This window comes from Diadema antillarum, unplaced genomic scaffold (assembly GCF_040938485.1).
Source record: "Diadema antillarum isolate AM-2024a unplaced genomic scaffold, OU_Dant_1.0 scf00000001, whole genome shotgun sequence".
Taxonomy (NCBI): Eukaryota; Metazoa; Echinodermata; class Echinoidea; order Diadematoida; family Diadematidae; genus Diadema; species Diadema antillarum.
Window position 1 is genome coordinate 2,713,874 of NW_027270890.1, and position 23,485 is coordinate 2,737,358.

Below are 23,485 nucleotides of genomic sequence, written 5' to 3' on the forward strand. Positions count from 1 at the left end.
GCGCTAATTTGTGTTCACATTATCAAATAGCGCGCTATTTCGTGATCGGGTTAATTTCCCAAGTCAGAAAATGGCGCGCTATTTCGAAACATCGGGCTGATGTGAAAACACCTAGTGTGATTGTTTGTGTTGAGGTCAAGTACATAGAACTCTTGAAATTGTTTAAATGCCCATCTTATCAGCCCTCACCCCATTATCTGCGCCTTATAGCCTCACGTTTATTAGTAGTTTAAAGGGGCTGTACAGTAATGGTTGAGGTGGGGATTCATGTTTTTTACATTTCTAAGTGAGATAATGAAAAACCTCGTTTCAAAGTTTATTTGATGAAAATTGGTTTTCAAATGGCTGAGATATCAAAAAAAGTGATAATAATAAAAGACTACAGGCCACGCCTTTTATTAGGATCTCTTTGTTTCACCTTGTTTTTTGATATTTCAGCCATTTCAAAACCGATTTTCATCAAATAAACTTTTGATACCCCTTAGAATTGCATGCTCTTTGACATCTCATAGAGTGGTTTCTGAATATCTCGCAAAACGTTGAAAGCTAAACCCTCACCTCGACCAGAACTGTACACACCCTTTAAAATTCATAATCATCATCATAACAATTAAAGAGAGGCATGTTCACTTTGAAAAGGGGATGCCAGCATGTTCATACTCTTTTTGGACACATAAACACACACACACACACACAGAGCCTTTGCCATGACACTAGTTGTATTACGTTTGCAGGATTCTGAAAAAGTTACATAGCCATGTTTGCATTTGGTTCAAGCCCAGGATACTAATTGCTATCTACGCTCAAGATTGTGTTATTACAGCCATCACAAACACTGAATCTCTTGTGAGGAGTGGAATTTCATGAAACTTGTCCTACCGATCAAATACTATGTCAGAAATAATTTTTGCATGAATTCAATGAGAAGTTAAATGAGATTCTCCTGTTTTAGTGGTTCCAAATGAATGTGTTTCTTTCTTTCGTTGAAAAAACAAATACATCAACAAACTGTAGAAATGTAATGATGAATGTGCTTTCATCATCACTACATAATACAAAGTCCTGTATTCTAAAGAAACTTGAAACACCAGATGTAATATTAAAGCAAACAACATATTCAATCTTTATACAGATGGATCCCTGTACCAGACCCCGTTGACAAAAACTAACTGTAGAAAGATAAAAGTTGATCTGATCATTTTTGGAATTACGAACCTCATTTTATTTTCGGACTAATGAACCTTATTTCATTTATGGATTAACAAACCTTCAGAATAAGGGACCCTATTTCATTTTTGGATCAACGAACCTTTGGAATAAACAAACCTTTAGAATAGCAACCTTTGGAATAAACAAACCTTCAGAATAGTGAACCTTATTTCATTTTTGGATAAACCAACCTTCCAAATAATGAACCCTATTTCATATTCTGATTAACGAACCTTTGGAATAATGAACCTGATTTCATTTTCGGTTTAACCCTAACTAGGCCGGGCTATTTAGGTAGATGATAGAGCCGGGGGTGGGGGGCAGGCCCCCCTCCAGATCTCGGCCGTCGACCGCACGCTCGCGACGAAAATTGGCACACACATTGCCTATGACGTAATCTAAATTACCATGAAGTTGATTTAAAAAAAAATTATCATTTATGCTAAATTATGCTAATCTATGCATAATGATGCATGAAATCAGACAATTTGGTATAAATCACTAAATAAAGCTCAAAACAGGCACATTTTTTGTGTATATATTCTTTTTAGTGTCCTTAGCAAATGTAAGTGAAAAAAATTGTGTCATCAGAAAAAATTTCCTAAGTATTTTATTGTTTTTTTTAATTTCTTATGTATTTCCTTGTTTTTTCGACTTTATGTTTTTCATTGTTTTTTTGATGAAATTTGTCCGCGACATTGTTCCAAACAAGAAAATATGTTATCAATTGATTTTAATCAATAAACTCCCAAATAATCATGCTTTTATGAAATTTGCCTGTAAGCACAGTTTGCATTGAAATTGTACACGAATTCACGTTTTTTAGCAATTTTGGGTCTGACATGCATGTACATATTTATGCGCAACTTCGCAACTGCACGCCCGGGCATCGCAAATTTGGTGTCAAAAGATGCGGGAGAGTCGAAATAAAAAAGTCATGAAACGGCGCGGCGATGGCTTCTCGCGATAGCGATACATCGCGCGGAGCGTCGAGGTGGCCTCGGAGGCCTCCCCCCGGCCTAGTTACGGTTAACAAACCTTCCGAATAGCAAAACCTATTTCATTTGGGGTCATCCAACGAAACCTACACCCATGAGTCATACAGTCCGTGAGACTGACATAAAAAATAGGTCCATGAGTCATACACCCCACGAGTTATATGGTTCACGAGTCATACAACCCATGAGTTCAACACTTTGCAGAAAAGGCTCACGAGACTGACACTAGGCAAAGAAAGTCCAAGAGACCGACACTACCAAAAGAAGGCTCACGAGACCGACAGGATGAACAGTGCCATCTACTTGTCAATTACAAATATGTACTTGGACAGGGTGTACCATGAAGGAGAAATTAACATACTGGCGGATGCACTTTCATCACGCTATCAAGCAAAGAGATTCAACTAAGTGAACAGCACCATGTACCTATTAAAGACATCAAGTATGTATTTCTACATGTGTGACTTTTTTAGGGGGCAGTTTTGTCGTGCTACAGGGAGCAACATTGTTACCAATTATTTTTTTTAATAGTAAAATTGTGCTCTTCATGGGACCCCAACCCCCCAAAAAGGATGAATAAATAAAATGTCTTTCTCGCTTCACTAGTGTTAAGTAGGCCTTATTAGATATAATTCCCGCCTGTAAAGACTTTTTGAGTTCAATTTGTCATTATCTCTGTAACTATGATGTAAGACATTCAATGGATGGAAATGTTGTATATCGCAGCAATTCACCATGATTTGTTGCTCATGTTTGCAAAATTATTCTCCCCAAAATGGTACATTTTTTAATGAAATAGAATAGCTGTTTTCAGACAGCCGATCACATTATTTTCTGTGAATTTATACTAAATCAACACCTTTGCAGATGACTACACCCCTCCAGATCATGTAAAGCAGGTCTGCACTGCAGCACTGAACATTTTGTAAAATATTTCCATGTAAACTTCATTTCCCTGCTGGGTATTTTTTTTAGTTGGTTGATCTGAATGTCTGCATCATTTCATTTACTTATTTTTTTCTAAGTAAGTGTATTATGTGTTTTGCAGAAAGGGAAACGAGGGATTTTTGGCACTTTTGAAATCAATGTGTTAAAATTAATGCACACTGTTACTGAATTTTGTTTATTTTTTTGCAAACACTCACACATGCAAACACTTGCGAGCTGTATGACTTGTGGGCTGTATGACTCGTGGGTGTTGGTCTCGTGACATGCACCCATTTCAATTTCGGATTAACGAACTTTCGGAATAACGCCACAAATGATCGGATTAACGAACCCTTTTTCATTTTTGGATTAAGAAACATCTAGGTATAGGGCATTTGTGTGTTTTGGAATAACAAACTTTCGGAATATGAACCATCGAAAAAACGAACAGCATCCAATAAAATAATGAGAATAACTAGGAACAATTCAATGTGGCCATGTCTCTTGCATCTCACATAGTCGGTATTTCTACCAACTGAAAAATCTTATATCCTACTCCTTTCAATTAACGGTATCGCCAATGCGCAGAAAACTTCAGCACATGATAAAGAGCCCTGTCACAGATGCACTGTGGGATTCTTTGGTGCAACGGTCACTTCCGGTTGTCTCGTTCGTGTCACAGTTCCCACATAATTCAATTGGGTTATTTGTCTACTTTTCTGTTGTAACTCCTTTTATCTTGGCTATAATTCAGCTTTAAAAGAGTTGAAAGTTTCTAAATTTGACTGATTTGCAGTCACTACAGTCATGGTTCACTACTGCATGGCTACAATGTGCTGGTCACATGATGGAAAGCGAAGAAATCTTCAACAAAAAAATACCCCTGGATAAAGACAGAACGTGACCCAAGTGCATATGCAGCCAAAACTGGGACAAGTTTGTCCTCTGAGCTATCCCATAATGCATCTAAAATGCTGCTCTGCCCACAGCACCAAGGTATTGGCGATACTGAGACTTGGAAAGTGATTTCTTTTTGTACGTACATAGTCTTTTGAGTGTATAAATGTAAAATTCAATGCCACTCCTCTTTTTACAATTAAGCAATGACAATATGACATGAATATACAGCAAGTTCTTTCTCCACCATTCCAAGGGAAGAAAAAATGCTTTCTCTAGTTAGGCACAACATTTACAGTTACAATGGTGCCCTTGTTATAAATTCATTGCAAGCATATCAGTTCTGTATTGTCTTATCTTATGAGATGCGTATTCAAATTCATGCTACTGCAGTAAGTTACATAAGCTGGTCATCATATGAACACTAGGGATGATAAGAACAGCATGAGAATGTGTATAATACTTAGCTGATATTCTTACCTTTGATGTTGACAGCATTGCACATTCCAGCAATGACTGCAGACTCCATCTCAATGTTCCTCACTCCAGCATCTCTCGCTCTCCTTATATATTCCATCTTCTCTTCCTCAGAGTACTGGCACAGAGCACCATCCAATCTGGCTTGACCTACCACAGAAACAATGCATTGACATGCAAATGCAAACTGAATAAGAATCATAAACCAAGCTGGATATTAAGCTCATACAAACTGCTTTTTTCACCAAAACAGAATTCTGAAAATTCCAGACTTATTTATTATAATCTCAGAATTTCTATGTATAAGCTAACCACCAATGGATTACCTACCACCTGTTTTTCTTCATATGTAAAGAAGAAATTCCTCCATGCATTGTTATCCCACTTGCCTAAGTGATGCCTATCACCTTCCCCGTATTCGCACTATTTTTTTTTTCTTCAAAGAAAACAATTATGTTTACTGGACCCAGATACTGGAATGACCTCCCTCAAGATATTACTTCTTCCTTATCCCTATTCACCTTTAAACACAAATTAAAACAGTTATTACTTAGTGGATACACCCTGCCAGGCTTTTAGCAACTTTCTTTTAATATTCTGATTCTTTTGTATTCATCTCAGCACACAGTAATTGAATGGTAATGATAAAACATACAGCATTGTTTTTTCAAACATGGCAAAAATTGTATAGTCTGGTCGGAGCAATGTAAATGTGGTCAATTAGTTCATTCTTTATATTGACTTTTGTACTGGAATAATTTTAGTTGGTCAAGATAAACATATCTGTTCTCTGTATTTTTAATTCCACGCCTATGAATTTGGGGACCTACAGTTGTACAATATATAGCTTTTATGTAGGCCCCATCATATTTGTTATTTCCTTGTGACACCTCTACATCATCATTTGACCATATATGCATTTGTGTTCAGTTTGTTGTTGTTTTTTTCTTCAATCAAAAGACGTGGTTGTAAATATTTTGTATTCTTACTAATTGTATTACTATCAATTATTTTGTAATTTCATTGAGAAATTGGAAACATGAAATATTGAACTAAACTGAACTGAATATGTTTAAGTTACAGTTGCAATTTAGGTAATGTAAATGCACTTTTGTACACATTGCACATGGATCTTTTGCTCATCCAGTCCACTGCGACCCCGATGCATTCTCGACTCAGAACAGCCTAATACAACTCCTTGGTGTGTAAAACACTATTTTTCCTCTGAATGAATGGAAAACTAAGGTTGACCTTGTGAACCAACAGTCTTTTAATTGTGTTACAATACCTTAGTTTGAATGCTTTTAAAAAAATCACATTAACTTCAACCAAAGGAACATATTTCTCTAAATGAGAATTCAAAATATTCATAAAAACATCAAATGATAGATCAGTATCATGAGTGCTATATTCTTTTCCCCAAGTTTCTTCATTCAAACTATTCTTCAAATTCTGTAAATTATCCCTTGTAACTTTTCTGAATGCTTCTCCAATGGGACTTATTGGTTTTGTGGTGACTGGATGGATGTGGAAATTGGGAAGTGGTCTGATATATTGGATAAGATAATATTTGATTTAGGAGTGGGCGTAACATTACAAAATATATATCGAATAAGAGAAGCTGTATTATTTGTTACTCGGGTGGGTTTAGTAATGAGTGGTAAAAAGGAAGCTGTAAGCATATTATCAAGTAAATTTTGAGAAGCATTTGCTGTGTGACATTTAAGAATATGTAACATTGAAGTTGCCCATAATAAAACATTCTTTATTAACAAAGATTGGGTTATGGATGAGATCATGTAAAGCTTCTAAGAATAATGCACTGCTGGAATTTGGAGGTCTGTATATCAATGTAAACAAAATATTCCTAGACTTTGGGATATTCATTTCAACAACCAAAGATTCTATAATTTCATTCATAGAGATAAGTTCGGTATGTACAAAATAATCTAAATATTGTTTGATATAGAATGCAACCCCTCCTCCTACCTTGTTAGTTCTATTGTTTGTAATAAAGTCATAACCAAAAAATGCAAAAGAATTAGGGGCATTTTCAGTAAGCCACGTCTCAGTGAGCCCAATAACAGAAAATGAAATCTGGGTAGAATTATCTAATAGAGATTGTAAATGTTCGAAGTTACTATTTACATTTCTAACATTCAGGTGCATCAATGAAAAATTATCATTCGATATATCTAAAGACTGAAACTGAAACGCATGACGTCTCGAATGTGATTTCTTAGAGTTCCGTAAAGAAATACAGACTTACTGACATACTTGTAAGTTTTTTGTTATTCATGAAGTGAAAATGTGAAATTTTAGCAACTATTTCTGACAATTATTTTCTGTTTTGAAAGTAAAATTTGCTCCATTTTGGAATATTTCATCGTCGTTATTTTAAAAAAGTAACATAATGGCAGGTTAAAATGAGGTTTGAAATTTTCATAACCGTTTGGATCATCAAAAAATATGAATAGTAAAGTTACAGCAGTTTTGCTGTGACACTTTCCCAGCGGTTTTTGTGCGAAACGTGTTCATTCAAGAGGAAAGGGAGGTCACGTCAAAATGAAAACAGCAAATTAATTGCACCCGTCCGCTGCGACTGTATACATCACGACTGATCAGAATATCTTGTGTGTTGGAGTCACACTAACTAGCAACCATATAAAACTTGTCCTGATCATTCAGTCTTCATGAAGCACTTCAAAATTTTCCAGCATCACACAATTTTAACACCTGAAAAAGAATTCACTACATGATGAATTGATCATACATTCATCTCATTGTATGTACAAAAATTACTGCATACGCGATATATTTCGTGAGTATAAATTTTTGCGAATCGGGAATTCCCGACGATTTCTTGAGTGGTTAAATTCGCGATCGTGGAGTCCTATACCGAACGGAGAAATGTAAACGCGTACGTCACATCCACATCGGGATCAGAGTCAATATTTTCGTGAGTCTTTGATTTCGCGAATAGCACCCGACTCACAAATTCGCAAAAATAAAAACCTTGCGAAATATTTGGCATATACAGTATACTGAGGTATTTCTAACTTGATGTTCACCTTCAAAGAAATCTGAAGCACAGAGGGTGTTTGCTTTGATGATGCTGAAGTTGTTATATGAAGGCTGACAAGATTGGATGTCATCAGCTACCTCTTGGCTCAATTGAGTAGGGCGTGTCACAATCCTACCTAGGACAGGCTGAAAAACATGATTATAAGAAGGACCACTATAAGCAACTTTACAAGACATGAACAGAGTTTATAATGACATATCATTCTGTGTGTGTTGCTTGTTGTGCTGAATGAAACTATGAGTTGACAATGTTACCATATCATAAAGCATAAATTGAATATTAATTTGATATTTAGATCATCTTGTAAAAACAAGAAAAGAAAGAGAAGAATAAAGAAATACCCTATATTGTGGTATCCATGTGGTTGTCTGCTATGTGCTAGGCAGCTGTCATTTTCATGAAATCTCCTCTTGTTATTTCAGGGTATTGACATGAGGTATGGGGAATGCTGGCACAGCTCTAGTGGCTTTGGTACCACAATTCCCATTACAATATGTGCAAGATGGTGTACTGCCAGGTATGTGGGTGCCACAATAGTTTGGGTATTACAAAAAGAGAATTTCATAACATTGTTTTTCCAACCCTGTTAATCATGTGGAAATATAATATAGGTTCTCATGGTTAATTTCATAATTTTATCATTCAAGTCCCTATTCTAAGCATTTAACTTCACGCATTTCATGCTCGCAGCACTGAAGCAGCAATGACATTCAAAATCCAGTCATTCAAATTCACTATAGGAGCAATCAATTTTTCATTTGTGTCATTCAAATCTAAGATAGGAGCATGCATTTAAGCGATGAGCATTCAAATTCATTTTTTCGCGTGTGCGTGCTGTGTGAATCTGTACGCCCACTCATGAATTGGAATGACAAAAGTATGAAATTGACCAGGAAAACCTACATTAACTGGAACTATCACTGAAAGTGATTAATATATATCTTGCAGTTTGCAAGAATCTTCAAGTTTGAAGGAGGCAGACTGAACCAGAAGAAGAATACTCCTGATCCAGCAGCTCAGATTCCTATGAAAAAGAATTGAACCAGGATTTGTCAGGTACAGACACAAAGGGCATTTTGCACAAATACACCTATAGATCATCATACAATGTACACACCAAATTTGACCTGAATAACTTGAATACTGAATCAATTATATTTTGCTTACTGGTAGCCACATGTGCCATGTTTCAAGTGAAGTGATCAAAACCTGAGTAAGATAAATAAATTGGCAATTTCTATGACTTTCATTTAAAAATGCTGTTACCATCATATGGGCCATTCTCAGATTAAGTGTTCAATTCCACGTGAGTAAAACCGAAAAATCAACCACAAAGTAATACATTCAAAGATGTGTTTTTGGTAACTTCAAAACCAGTCAAATACGAAACAAAAAGTGGAACATTCTAAATGATGGCCATTCATTGAGTAAAAATGGATTGAAATAGAGCATCATATATGATTTTTGATCACCAATCAGATACGTTACCGCAAATTTACATGTTGTAATGGATTCCTAACTTTGAATTAAATTTACTGTTTTTATCCAATTTCTGTTCAGGAAAAGACATCTGTCCCCCCTAAAGATATTGGGATTTTTCAAGAGGTAAAGACGTTGTCATCCCTTGCTAGTTGGTAGAAATTATTTCTGTGTGGTAGGTTGAAATATGTTTTTTGCTGAAATAAAATAAAACCTTAAGATTCACTTTGTATTTTTAACAAATTTCGCTTACAAATAAAGTTTTGAATGCCACAAATCATGCAAAGGGAACGATCCGATCTGGAATTTGCACAGGAAACAAATATGAATTGCTTTCCTGGGGAAATAACTATTGAAAAACATCGAATTGCCTTTGGTAACGTATCTGGTAAAATATAACTAATAATTTTAGTTGTGTATGAATTAATAAATATTACCTGTTTAGTTATTTACTTTATGAATTGATGTAAAAATGAATGATGTAAGCCCAAATTAACAATTTTAAACATTGTACGTAATATTTAAACTATGAAATGTAGTGGAAAAGAGCCCTAGATATGAGAGCTGAGTTCTTCATTCACAGAATATTCTCATCTTACGTTTGAATGTATTTATCCATCTGACTATAAATATTCATTAAGTTTTGATGGATAATGCAAACAAGGTTTAAAAAATATATTTTTGCAGGCACTTAGAAGGAAGTAGGTACAGTCTCTATGAACTTGATATACTAAAACGTTGTTTTATCTATGGTAACGTATTTGGCTCACCCCTTTTAATGAAAATGAATAAATAATTGTTCAACTTATCAATGAATCTTGAGTAGTTCTTCATATGTTGAAAAACACTAGAATAAATATGCAACAGAACACTGAAACTTTTCTCGGAAGCTTTTCATAAACTAGTTTTTACTCTTTCAAAGTTAGGTAACGTATCTGGCGTACCGTAAATGAATCCGTCGGTGAAGTTACAGAGCAATATCTACTGAATATTCTTCATTTGAACATAACTTTAATTTTTTTATAGAAGCGTCATTCTATGCAGAATTGTTTTATAAACACTTTGTTTTACATAACATTATTTGTCACCGTGGGTGCCCTGAATAATACGTAACGTATCTGCTAAATCTGAAAAGCAAAAAACTGCTATGCTAAATCATAGCTTCGTCTTGTAAAATAAACATTAAAAGTTGTTGCATAGAATATGAGAGTGGCTGGGTTTTATAGATTAGAACTTTGGAATTTGTGAACACACAAAGATTTGTTTGTCAAAACATGTACAATTTTTTTTCAGCATTTTGAATATGTGGTAACGTATCTGTCGGAAAACTTGGCATTAAGTTGTGAGACACTGACGCAGAAAGAAAAATCATGTGGAAGTGTTGCTCTTTTTCAACTTCCTGTCCTTTTGGTGTAAGAATATAATCCTGAGGTCCAACAAAACGAAGCATGTAATGTGAAGGGATGAATTTTGACCAGATTTGATCCCGTGGAAGCACAAGACCAATGAACAAAATTCGGTCACGTATCTGCGGTAACGTATCTGTGGTAACGTATATGGTCGATCATGATATTATGAGAGCGATATCTACCGAATATTTCTCACTTGTACTAAACTTTAATGTTGAATCGATGCGTCATTCCGAGGAGTAGCGTATAATATACAATTTGTCTGACATTGCAATATCTGTCGCAGTGGGTGGCGTGAAATGTATGTAACGTATCTGTCCAAATAAAAATGTAGAAAACCGATATTTCAAACATTGTACCGTATTCTCAATAAAAAGCTGTTGCACAAAAAATCTAAGTACTTGCAATGTATGAAGTATATCCTCAGGGTTTCATATACTCAGGGTCAGTGCATAGTCTTGTTATTTTCGCAATGCTGTAACACTAAAGAAACTGGTAACGTATCTGGCGGTGAATTTGGTGACAGGTTTCAAAAGGCAAAAAAAAAAAAGTCAATAGAAATTTTGGAACTTTTCGAGTATTGTGATTAGCACATATGATTTGCTTATCGTCCATGCAAATGATATTTGGAAAGTGTGTTTGTGGACGGAGAGGAGCAATAAAACATAATTCTAAAATAGCCGGCGACACTGCGTTTTGGGGGTCTTAACGAAGTTTGACAGCAAAATTTTATACAAAAAGGCAGACAACCGCATTTGATCAAGTTTATTTTTAACAAATAATGTCCTCGTGATATATTATAAACATTTAAATAGTATCTAATAGGTTTCAGGGAACCGCAAACGGTCATGGAATGTCGGCGACACCAAAATTCCGTATTTGCACACTTTTACTGAGAATGGGCCATATGGCAATACAATGTTTGACATTTGATTGACATTTGCACTACATATGATAGCCATTACATGAGCCAAATTTCAAGTCAAATGCTCAAAAACTGAGGGAGTTACACACTGTAGCTGAATTCACATAATTGCATTACTTTTATTCAAAAATGCTGTTACCATGGCAACACATTTTTCAACTATGACGAAAAGTAAATTTAGCTTATCTAGGTAATATAGTGGTAACACGTGCCAAGTTTGAAGCCATATCCTCAAAAACTGAGAGTTAGCTGAATCTAAAATTTTGTATGATTTTCATTCAAATTATATTATTACCATGGCAACACATACATTGTAGTTCAACAATGACGAAAGATGAAGTTTGCACATCTTTGTACTATAGTGGTGAAACATGCCAAATTTAAACCTAAATGCTCAGACTGAGGGAGTTAGCTGAATCCACAGTATTTTTGTATGATTTTCATTCAATCTATGCCGTTACCATGGCAACGCATTGTTCAAAAATGACAAAAGATTAGGTTTGCACCTCAACATTCAATAGCGGTCACATGTGTCAGATTCAAGCTTAATACTCGAAGACTAAGGGAATAAGCTGAATATACAATATTTTGGTTTGCTTTTTAGTGAAAAAATGATGTTACCACGGCAATGCATCATTCAACAATGATGATAAACTGAGTTTGCACATCTATGTACCATAGTTGTCACATGCATCAATATTCAAGCTAAGTGCTCAAAGACTGATGGAGTTAACTAAATCCACAGTAATTTTGTATGATTTTCATTAAAAATATGCTGCTACCATGACAACACATTGTTAAACAATGATAAAAGATTCAGTTTGCATATCAACATACCATGGCGGTCACATGTGCCAAATTTCAAGCTAAATGCTCGAAGACTGAGGGAATTAGCTAAATGCACAATATTTTTGTATACCTTTTTATTGAAAAAATGCTGTTACCCATGGCAACACATTGTCAACAACGGAAAAATAAATCTGAACATGTATGTACTACAGCAGTAACATGTGCCAAATTTCACATCAAATGCTCAAAGACCTCAGAGAGTCAGCTAAATCCACAGTATTCTTATATGAGTTTTTCATTCAAAATATGCTGTTACCATGGCAACACATTGTCAAACAATGATAAAAGATTACGTTTGCACATCAATGTACCATGGCAGTCAGATGTGCCAAATTTCAAGCAAACTACTCAAAGAATGTGGGAATCAGCTAAATCTGCAATATTTTTTGTATGCTTTTTAGTGAAAAAAAATGCTGTTACCATGGCAATGCATTGTTCAACATCAACAGAAGATGAATTCTGCACATCTACAGTAGTGGTCACATGTGTCAAATTCAAGTCAAATCCTTAAAAACTCAGGGAGTTCGGTCAATCCACATATTTTTTATGATTGGTATAAAAAACTGCTATTGCCATGGCATCAGATTTATTTACACACACATAAAAGGTGTCATAACATTTGCTAGGACTTTGCAAAAATTTGCCATTGCCATGGCAATGCATTATGCAGTACAAACAAAAGAGGCATCTTGCACATTTTCCTTTGATAGTGGTCACACATGCCAAATTTGGGGTTAATTGCTCAAAAGATGACAGAGTAGTTTGATCTACAAGTTTTTATGAAAATTTGCCATTGCCATGGCAATGCATAATTTGATACTGACAAAAAAGGTGTCTTGCACATCTACCTTTGATAGCGGTCACACATGTCAAATTTGGGGTCAATTGCTCAAAAAATGAGAGAGAAGTTCAATCCATATCATTTGGTAGGATTTTGTAAAAATTGTTGTTGCCATGGCAATGCATTATGCAAAAGAGGTATCTTGCACATTTTCCTTCAATAGCCCTCACACATGCCAAATTTGGGGTTAATTGCTCAAAAGATGAGAGTAGCTCGATCCACAAGTTTTTATGAAAATTTGCCGTTGCCATGGCAACGCATTATTTGATACTGACGAAAAAGGTGTCTTGTACATCTACCTTTGATAGTGGTCAAACATGCCAAATTTGGGGTCAATCGCGCAAAAACAGAGAGTAATTAGGTAGGACTTTGTAAATTTTCAAGGTATGGGGAAGAAGTGTAATTTCAGTATTAAATGGTAAAATATTAGTTTTTAAACCTTGACTTTGACACCTGACCTTTGACCTTAAGACCCTAAAGTTCCAAAGAGAATCACTGTCAGGTAGAATATGCATAAATATGTACTAAGTTTCATGATGATACCTCGAGTCACTTTCGAGATATGGAGAAAGAAGTGAAATTTAGCACTTTCGCATGACCTTTGAGCTTTTGGCAAGAAAATTCCCACAGAATCTCTATGGGGTATTATATCCCTCACAAATTGCTTCTCGTCCTCTGATTGGTCGAGAGCACTGTAAACAACAAAACATAATTCTACCATACAAATCCGCGTATGACTATTCTCCCTAGGGAAATAGTACAAAAACTATATCACGCTGGTGAAATTCGCGCCTTTTTTGCTTCGCGTCGCGACGCGAAAGATTTCACGTGTAAATGAATGGGTATCGCAGCACCTTCGCTTCGCGAGAGATTTCATGTACAAATGAATGGGTATTGCGGCGCCTTCACTTCGCGAATTCGCGAGAACCACAAGGCACGCATACTGTAGACAATACACTCAATACGTGTAACGTTAGAGAAAATAAGAGACTCAGAGAGACTCTTATAAAGCCCTCATTCTACCTAAAAAGATGCTCATGGCATTGTGAAATAGAATATTACGTTACAACAGAGTAGGCGATATCGTAGATCTATAATTAGACAACAACAATGAGCAAGCTAACGTGTTAGGGCTCTTCAACGTACCGTAGGCCTAGATCTATTCTAATATTATTAGTAATAATCTAACGTTGGATAGTTAGGCCTCATTTGGCCCTGGTTTTGAAGATGCATGGGGGTGTCGTAGAGACAATGGAAGATCGTTCCAAGGTTTTGGTGCAATGTATGAGAAAGTATGATCCCCTAACTACAGTATGCTAGATTTCCTATGCCTATATCCCAGTGTAGGACTGTCTAATTTTGGGGAGTTCATGCTTCGTCGCTTGAAATTTGGTCTCGCAGTTCACTGTAGAAACTCGACCAACCCACCCAAAAGATGTTGACAAACTGCAGTAGATCGTAGGCCTGCTTAATTATTTCTAGCGTAAATAGACCTAGTTAAGCCTAGTTCTACCTGTCTAACAGTAGTTCCCGTAATCTCATCCTAATAATTATTTTTTTAGAGTGTCTATTAACGAATTAGAGTCTAACATGTTAACTGATACGAATCACATGAATTTACAGTGGCACTCGATCGATGCTAACTGCTAGAATTTTCCAGTGCCTAATCTAACCTTAGACTCGCTGTTACTGAATGTTCTACCAAAATTTACAATGTATACTTGCATTTTTAACAGGAAAGGATAGTCCATATTCATTGTACAGACAGCTAGAAAACGCTAGAAAGACGACAGAAAACACAATCAACTGCAGCTCACAGTCACATCGTTGATCAGCTCGAGCACGCACGTCACCGTACCGCACCAACGTACTTGTTGACAGATCGGATACTAGTAGGCGTATTGCATGTATGAAGCGCGTAGTGACTTTGCAGTTTGCGCATGTTTACCAGTACGTTGTACAGCAAAGCACCGAGTACTTTAGCGGCTGAGCGCGCAGTTGTCTCTTCATAGTACGCGTACGCGCTGCCCTCCTGCTGCTTTCCCAAGCGTGAATGACTTGCCAATCTTCTTGAAAAGAGTAATTAAAGCAAGATGCCCTAAAAAGGGGGTAAATTACAGAATACCAGCAGTCAAATACTCTTAAATTCATTGGGAGGGATATAAAACAAATATACCTCAAGGTGTACCTCAAGGTTCTGTTGGAGGCCCGCTGCTTTTTCTCTGTATATGCAACCAATTAGTGAAGTATTTCGCAAGCATTGTATTAGTTATCATTGTTATGCGGACGATATACAACTTTATTTGTCTTTTAAACCCACTGTGTCTTCATTGTCATCCGCCATTGCAAAACTCGAAGCATGTTTGCAAGACCTGAAAATCTGGCTGACATCCAATGGCCTTAAACTAAATGATGATAAATCTGAGTTTCTGTTATTGGGATCAAAGCATATGTTAAGCAAAGTTGATTATCAGTCATGTCATGTCAACATCGGTAGCACTTGCATTACTCCGTCGAAAACAGCCCGTAATTTAGGTGTCATATTTGATCAGGAAATGTCATTTCGAAGTCATGTAACTCATATTCAGCGGAATGTTCGATATCAGTTGCGTAATTTAAGTTTCATAAGGAAATATTTGTCTAAATCTGCAGCTGAGATACTTATTCATGCTTTGATTTCTTCTCGGTTGGATTTTTCGAATTCATTATTGTGTAATCTTCCAAAAAAAGATGTCACAAAACTTCAACGGTTGCAAAATTCTGCTGCCCGATTGTTAACTTTTACTAATAAGTTTGATTCCATGTCACCAGTTCTCCGTTCCTTACATTGGTTACCTGTAGAAAAAAGGATTATTTTCAAGATTCTGTTATTAGTACATCATTAAGTTCATTCTTTTTCCCCCATATACATAAGTAATTCTTTTCAAAAATACAATCTGACACGAAGGCTACGTTCATCATCAGATACATTCTTACTCCAAACACCCAGAGTAAAACATGGGTATGGTGATCGTGCTTTTTCTGTTATGGGACCAAAATTGTGGAATCAGTTACCTCTTCAGCTAAGGGAACTGTCATCTACAGAGTCATTCAAATCCAAACTTAAAACTTATCTGTTCCTTTCATACTGAGGACTGTAATTGCTGTATGCCATTAATGTTGGATCAATATTGTATTTTTAATTGGTATATGTTGTACTCTTTATTTGGTATATATTTGTTTTTGTTTACCATTTTCTTCTTTGTTGAAATGTTTGAATATGTATATGCATGTAAATATATGATATCTTTTCATTTTTGAAGTGCCATGAGCACTGAAAAGTGGACCTGTGCGCTATACAAGTAGCCACTATTATTATTATTATTATTATACCAGGCCAATTTTTCGAGGCACCAGTTGAAACTATGTGCCTTCAGTGACTTCAGTAGCACTATTTTCTTCGGGGCTGCGCCCCTCAGAAAATAGTGCTACTGAAGTCACCTCATGCTCTCAGGCCTGGTATATTTGTATAATATATAATATTAAGTTTCAAGAAAACCCTGCAGGCATTGCATAAATATGAGGGAAGTAGTGACATGTTGAGGAGTTGACCTTGATCCCCCCTGTCACCCCTGACCCCCAAATTCCCTAGGTAATCACTGCCAGTCAGTTCATGCACACTAGGGGCCCGTTGCATAAAACTTACCGTTGAATTTCAATGGTAACTACCGTCAAAATTAGGCGTCACAGCCAATCAGCATCAAGGATTACAAAATTTACCCCTGATTTGAAGACTTACCGCTAGAAAGGAGCGGTAAGTCCAGCGGAAAGGGTTTTATGCAACAGGGCCCTGGTATATACTAAGTTCTGTGAAGATACCTTAAAGGGGATGGCTAGTAACTGATCAGTGGGAATGCTCGCAAGTGATTGCTGCAATCCTTGTGGGATTCATTTAAGAGTACATTATATGTCTATTGTTGTGTGAAAATTATTTGCTTCAGAATGGTCTCATATTCAAGTAATGTGCACTTCAATGTTTCCAGGTTAGCATGCCTGTACAGTGTCAGGGCAATCGTTAACGGCCCCGTTAACGATCGCCCTGACACTGTACAGGCCATGGGCGTAAATCCCGGGGGGGGGGGGGGGGATATATCCCCCCCCCCCCCGCTTTTGAAGGAGGGGGGGATGGCCTGTACAAATATCCCCCCTGAAATTCTCCTGAGAAAAATATGTAGGAACAAAAAAACAAACAAAAAGAAATGTGATAATGATTTCAGCATGATGTATTATTGCATAGCCTATAATCTAGGCGGAGAATGCAGTTATTGTCTTTGTAATTTGCTGTTAAGCTAAACGTATGATGCAGCGAGATAATTGTCTTTGCCAAGCGATTCTGATGCGGTGAGACTACGAACAGTGGACGCATCTACCGCGTCCGCTAGGCGCCACGATCGGTGGCAGTTTTTTTTTTTCCGTGTAAGAAGACTGCCACCCATTCAAAAAAAATAAGAAAACAACGACAAACAACTGGATCATAGGCGGTGTATTCGCGCGCATCCACTGTTCGTAGTCTCGTCGCATCAGACCAGCTGCATCCCCACCTAGATTATAGGCTACATACTGTATGCATGAGCCATGACGTTCGCACGCTTGCCTCGTGACGAGAGCATACTGCTGAACAGTGCTAGCAGCGCTCGCGTACTTCTCTCGCACGCCAATGCATGTAGAACAATATCGACCGTAATGCATGCATGCTTCGGATGTTGAACTACTATAGTAGCCACACAACCAGATGGCAACCAGCTGCATGCAACCAGGGAGGTGCTCTTCCCACCTCCTTGATGCAACACAGTCTGTAGGACCATGGACGTAGGCGTGAACGAGTGCACCATGCCGAGCGCGATACGACTCACGTCGAGCTCCGCATGAGTTACCCAAAGATCTAGATAACAAACAAGTTCGTTAACAGCCTTGTACGAGTTTCAGTCGTAGGAATTGCAACACATTTATCCTCTCCATATTGGCAGTGATTTTGCTCAGTTAATATAATTCGTTTGCCTCCAGAAAAAACAGAAGGAACGGGTGTCGATTCCCATATTTTGCCATATGCAAGTACTTCCTTTAATCTAATGAACCTTGCTTTAGATTAATGGTTCAGACCTATTAACCAGATTTCTTTTTGTTTTCATGGGAGATGTGCAAAAAACACAAGTTCACCTGTTAACAAACATACATCAATAGATTAATAAGACAAGTTTATTTGCAGCCAATTTTATTGATATGCAACATTCATCTCACGAACAGAAAAATGGATTCTTTAATCCCTAATTAAACAATCCCACAGAAAAGGCAAGACATTCTAACAGTTTGCCAGAATAGTACGAAAAGATTTTCACTTTTTTTTTTTCCAGTGAATAGGACCTACTTGGAATTGAGTACAGAAACGGATATTGTGCCTTACCAAATCATTTTCACACGTTGGTAAGAATGTATAAAACCTGAAGTGTGCCGTGATCCAGAATGAATTTTACAACTGTATTTATGAGCCTGTTATGTTGTTGGAAAATAACGTTGCTTATCATGTCATTATGCTTAGAAGGGGCCAGATATGAAGCCATTAACTTGACAAAGATGGAAAAAAGGTGAGCAAAATAAATAGAACTATCTCTACGAAAAGGAAGGGCTGAACTCATTTTGATTTCTGCAAATATGAATGGTGTATAAATGGTAATAAAATATACAAAAGAATCTTGAAGAAAAAATCTCAGAAAATTATTCAAATTGTCGGCATCATATGCCCAATTATGTTTGAACTTTCAAAGGCTACAGTATGTTAACATCTGATAGACCTGGGCTTCAGAAGTGCTCTGATATGTAGGCCTATGTTGCGAGATTTATAGTTAGTAAGCGTTGGGTTGTCTTCAATTAAAGTACGGTTTGCTTAATCTATGCCTGTGAGGTAACTGAAGTTAAAAGGTAAAATTTCCTTCAATACGAGATGAACTTTCAAGTTTTCAATCTCCGCCTATACGGTCCTTATATAATCTTGCGTTTCTGATAATGCTTATTGTTTACTCTCCAAAGGAATGGGGTTAGACATAAAAGGTAATATTCTATATGGTCGATTGGAATTACGGAACATAATTACGTTATTAGAGTCCACAAAGATTGTCATAGAGACACATACGGAGAAAAAACTGTGCTTGTTTGTTTAACCTTGTTTGCTTTGTTACTGTTTTATGTTAAGATTTTTAACACATAATGTACAAAACTGATCTCGCGGAATAAATTTATTCAAGTGAATAAAGCTATGTATATTCACCTTTATCCAGCAATTTGTTCTCAATAGTGTTTTGATCAGAGGAAAAATAGTGTGTTAGTTGTCGCATGTCACAAGTTATCCCGGGTTACATGAAGAGCTGTCACTATACCTTGCCACTACAACTCGACTTCTGTGGAAACCGTTCTTCGTTATTCTGCCAAGTACCATTATATCCCCCCCCCCCCCCCCCCCCGGAAATAAAAGCGCAAGCGCGCGAAACCGAGCGCTTTAAAAGTTCAATCATGTGCAGTGGATGAAGTTGGGGGAGACAAATCATTGTGTCCCCCAAGCAATTCCCGAGATGAGGACAAATCTCGAACTTTCTTTAGGGCGGACGTCCACTTGGGCGCGGACAAGCTCTGGAAGGGTTGCGGAAGCAAATTTTGTTATTTCGGCATCCTGTCCGCGACAGACGCAGAATAACTTTGTGAATCGGCTTGTCCTGGGACATTCCTAGGACTGTCCGCGGACTGACTGCGGACATTCCTAGGAATCACTCCGGAAGAGCGCGAAATACCTCGGAATATGCTAATCGTAGCCGGGCAGCGCGGAAACATCTAGGATCACACCAGGAATGAACGCGGACAATCAGGATACCTTCCGGACAACACAAGTTAGGCATGCGGACAAACTGCGGACAATACCAGGAAAATGGAAAGGTATAAATTTGGCGCTGACTTTGACTTTTCCTCATTTGACTGCTAGCCATCATTGATGCTCCTTGTTGTGCTTCCGCAGTAGCGGCTGATATTACATTGATATGATTTGTCAATATTATTTGATAAATGTGACCACCAAAAGTCGAAGAATAGGATTGTCTGCATGTTGGCTGACGACTCATTTTTTTTTTTGTCTCATCTGGGAGAACATTTTTTTTCTCTGCCTACAGTCACATGGATGATATTCGCAAACTTTTTGAACCATATATATATATATATATATATATAATATACAATAAGGGCCCAATTTTTTTAAGATTCCTTAATTTGGGGGGATTGGGGGTCCCCTGGGGCCCTCTGGGTGGGGCATGGTGCCCATTTTGATAAATTGAGATCCTGACCCCCTAGGGATGCTACCTGCCAAGTTTGACAAAAATCCATCATGAGGTTTTCAGGAAGAAGATGAAAATGTACAATTCAGGCCCCCATTTGGACCCTTCCAACCACCACCCCCCCCCCCCCCCCCCCGACCCAAGAGGGGCACCCCTGGATCTCCTATGAACAAACTTGAAACTACAGTCATTAATGTACTCACTCATAGTATTATCTCAGCTCTATATATAACTTCTGATTCTAGAGAAGATTTATAAAGATTCCTTCATTTGGGGGATTTGGGACCCCTGGGGGCCCCCTGGGTGGGGCATGGTGCCCATTTTAACAAATTGAGATCCTAACCCCCTAGGGATGCTACCTGCCAAGTTTGGTGAAAATAGGTCATGGGGTTCTCAAGAAGAAGATAAAAATGTACAATTTAGGCCCCATTAGGACCCCTCCTCACCCCCTCCCTCCCCTGGGTCCCAAGGGGGGCACCCCTGATTCTGCCATGAACAAACTTGAAACTACAGTCATCAATGTACTAACTCATACTATTAACTTAGCTCTATCACTTCTGGTTCTAGAGAAGAAGATTTTTGCGGATATTCCTTAATTTTGGGGGGTTTGGGCCCCCTGGGGGCCCCCTGGGTGGGGCATGGTGCCCATTTTCACAAATTGATTTCCTAACCCCCTAGGGATGCTACCTGCCAAGTTTGGTGAAAATGGGTCATGGGGTTCTCAAGAAGACGATGAAAATGTACAATTTAGGCCCCATTAGAACCCTTCCCCACCCCCCTCCCCTGGGTCCCAAGGGGGGCACCCCTGATTCTGCCATGAACAAACTTGAAACTACAGTCATCAATGTACTAACTCATAGTATTAACTTAGCTCTATCACTTCTGGTTCTAGAGAAGAAGATATAAAAATGTAAATGTATATACATATATATATATGTATTATATAATCATGTCGATAAGGTAGTCCACGTGTGGGCAAGATAAAAAGATAAGTAACAAAACTGCAACAAAGTTCATGCTGTATTCACCAACGATTTATTTCTTCACAAGAAATAAACCGTTGGTGAATACAGCATGAACTTTGTTGCAGTTTGTTACTTATATATCTATATATATATATATATATATATATATATATATATATATATTATTCATTCCCTTTTTTTAAGACCTGTGCTTTATCCATCGCGAAGTATATACATGTTTTGTCTGATACTTCTGTAGAGCACGCTAAAATGATCCTAATCATTAAATTTGTTTTTCTTTCTCTCATTTTTACCCTTGTCCATCTCTAACCCTCTCTTATTTTGATCACTTTTGAACATTTTCAAGTCTGAGAATTTTTTTTTCATGCTTAGAGCTTACTAGCCTATTGTCAATGAAGTGTAAACATGGGGAAATATTTCTAACCTACTTTAATTTACTTTTTTTTGGGGGGGGGGTTTAGCTGGGCTGTCAAATTGGACAATCGAGTTTATTTGCAACTAAAACAAAAAGACAAGAAAAAATTATTAGGTAATAACAACTACGAAAATCATTCAGGTAAAGAATATTTCTGAAATGATTTGTGATGTTTAATGTGTACTTAAATATATACACTCAGCAAAAAAACAAAACAAAAGAAAGACAGAAATTTAACACTTTTTCGAGTTCATGATTTATTGCTTTTCTCTCATTTTACTTGAATTTTGAAGTGACAGAAAATTCTTCATTTTCCTCCATCATCTTTAGCTTTCATTGTTATTTTGGACTTCAAAGACATTACATTGTCATGAGACCACTGCATGTATATCTTTGCAATTGAATTCATGCTTTTTATTGTGATGAATTTGTCTTTTGTTCTAATATGTTGCATCATTAGAAAGCATTTACGCATGAATAACAACTTGTTCATGTTTATATAATACATTAACATTTAGCCAAAAATTCTATGCTTTTTTTCTGAGTGTACTTCCACCTACTTTTGTGATTTTTCAGCTGGGCTGTCACATGGGACAACCTAGTTTGTTTGCAAATAAAATACGAAAACAACATAAAGGAAAATGTACTATAGTAAGTAATAGGAACCAGGAAAGTCACTCAGATGAAAAATAATTTCTGAAAAGATCAAATCAAAACAAAGTTATTAGGAAGTTAGGGGGCTGATTTCACTTTTTCTGATTGCTTTTGGCACAGTCTCTACTACCTTCTTCTTTGCCTTCTTGGACCGGAAATTCCTTAGATTTACCTGTTCTTCATCACTAGACGAAAGGTGTGCCTGTGATGGGGATATTTGCATGGGGCCTCGCCTCCCTTCTTGCTCATTTTGCGTTTCATTGGCATGACGCTCGCGGAAAGTGTCGACATTTTCGTGTCTGGATCACAAAATTTCCGCATCGGTTCCGGACACTTGCATATATAGATCCGCATCGGCTCCGCGCTGTCCTAAAACATTCCTGGTGTCTTCCGCTTTCATTCGGGAAGCTTCCCCACACCGCGGGATTCTTTCCGGAGCGTGTGCGGAAGGAGCGGAAGGGTTCCGGACAAGCGGGACATCCTCAGGACATGGTCAGGACAAGTCGCCGAAGGTGTCAGGAAGTTCATTTCCGCGTCCAAATTTTGGTCTCGATCAAAATTTGGACGCGGAAATTTTTCTCTCTCCCGAAGGTGCGGAAACGCCCGGACATGTTTAGGACAGTGAGCGGACACGTTCAGGAACGTGCGGACATGTTCCCGAAGGAGTGCGGAATACCAAATTTGCATTCCGGGGCTTGTCCGCGTCTTGTCCGCGCCCTAGTGGACGCCTGGTCTTATGGAAAATTGGACAACTACCGCCAGATTTATGCACCGGATCGCTGAATTGCAATCATGAATATGCAAAAGCTACTGGGTCCCTTTCGATAGACTTTGTACACTTTTGAGATTGATGTTTTATTTCCTTATATTTATCAAAGAGTGTGCAGCAGATCTTTCACTTACAAAAGATCCCTCATATGCAGAGGTGTCGAATGAGGGGGAGGGGGATGGTTTCCCCATAAAAGTATTGGGGACAAACAGA

The 23,485-nt window shown here is 37.5% G+C and overlaps 1 protein-coding gene across 1 annotated transcript in view; it reads right to left on the minus strand.

Annotated features, from left to right (window-relative positions):
* Positions 1-23,485, minus strand: part of LOC139727798 (uridine phosphorylase 2-like) — a 119,811-nt gene that overhangs the window by 15,884 nt on the left and 80,442 nt on the right. Inside the window, exons 6-7 of the mRNA XM_071638802.1 lie at positions 7,580-7,718; positions 4,512-4,658 (exon numbers count right to left, since the gene is read on the minus strand). Of these exons, the coding sequence (XP_071494903.1) occupies positions 4,512-4,658; positions 7,580-7,718 (286 nt within the window). The remainder of the gene's footprint in view (positions 1-4,511; positions 4,659-7,579; positions 7,719-23,485) is intronic.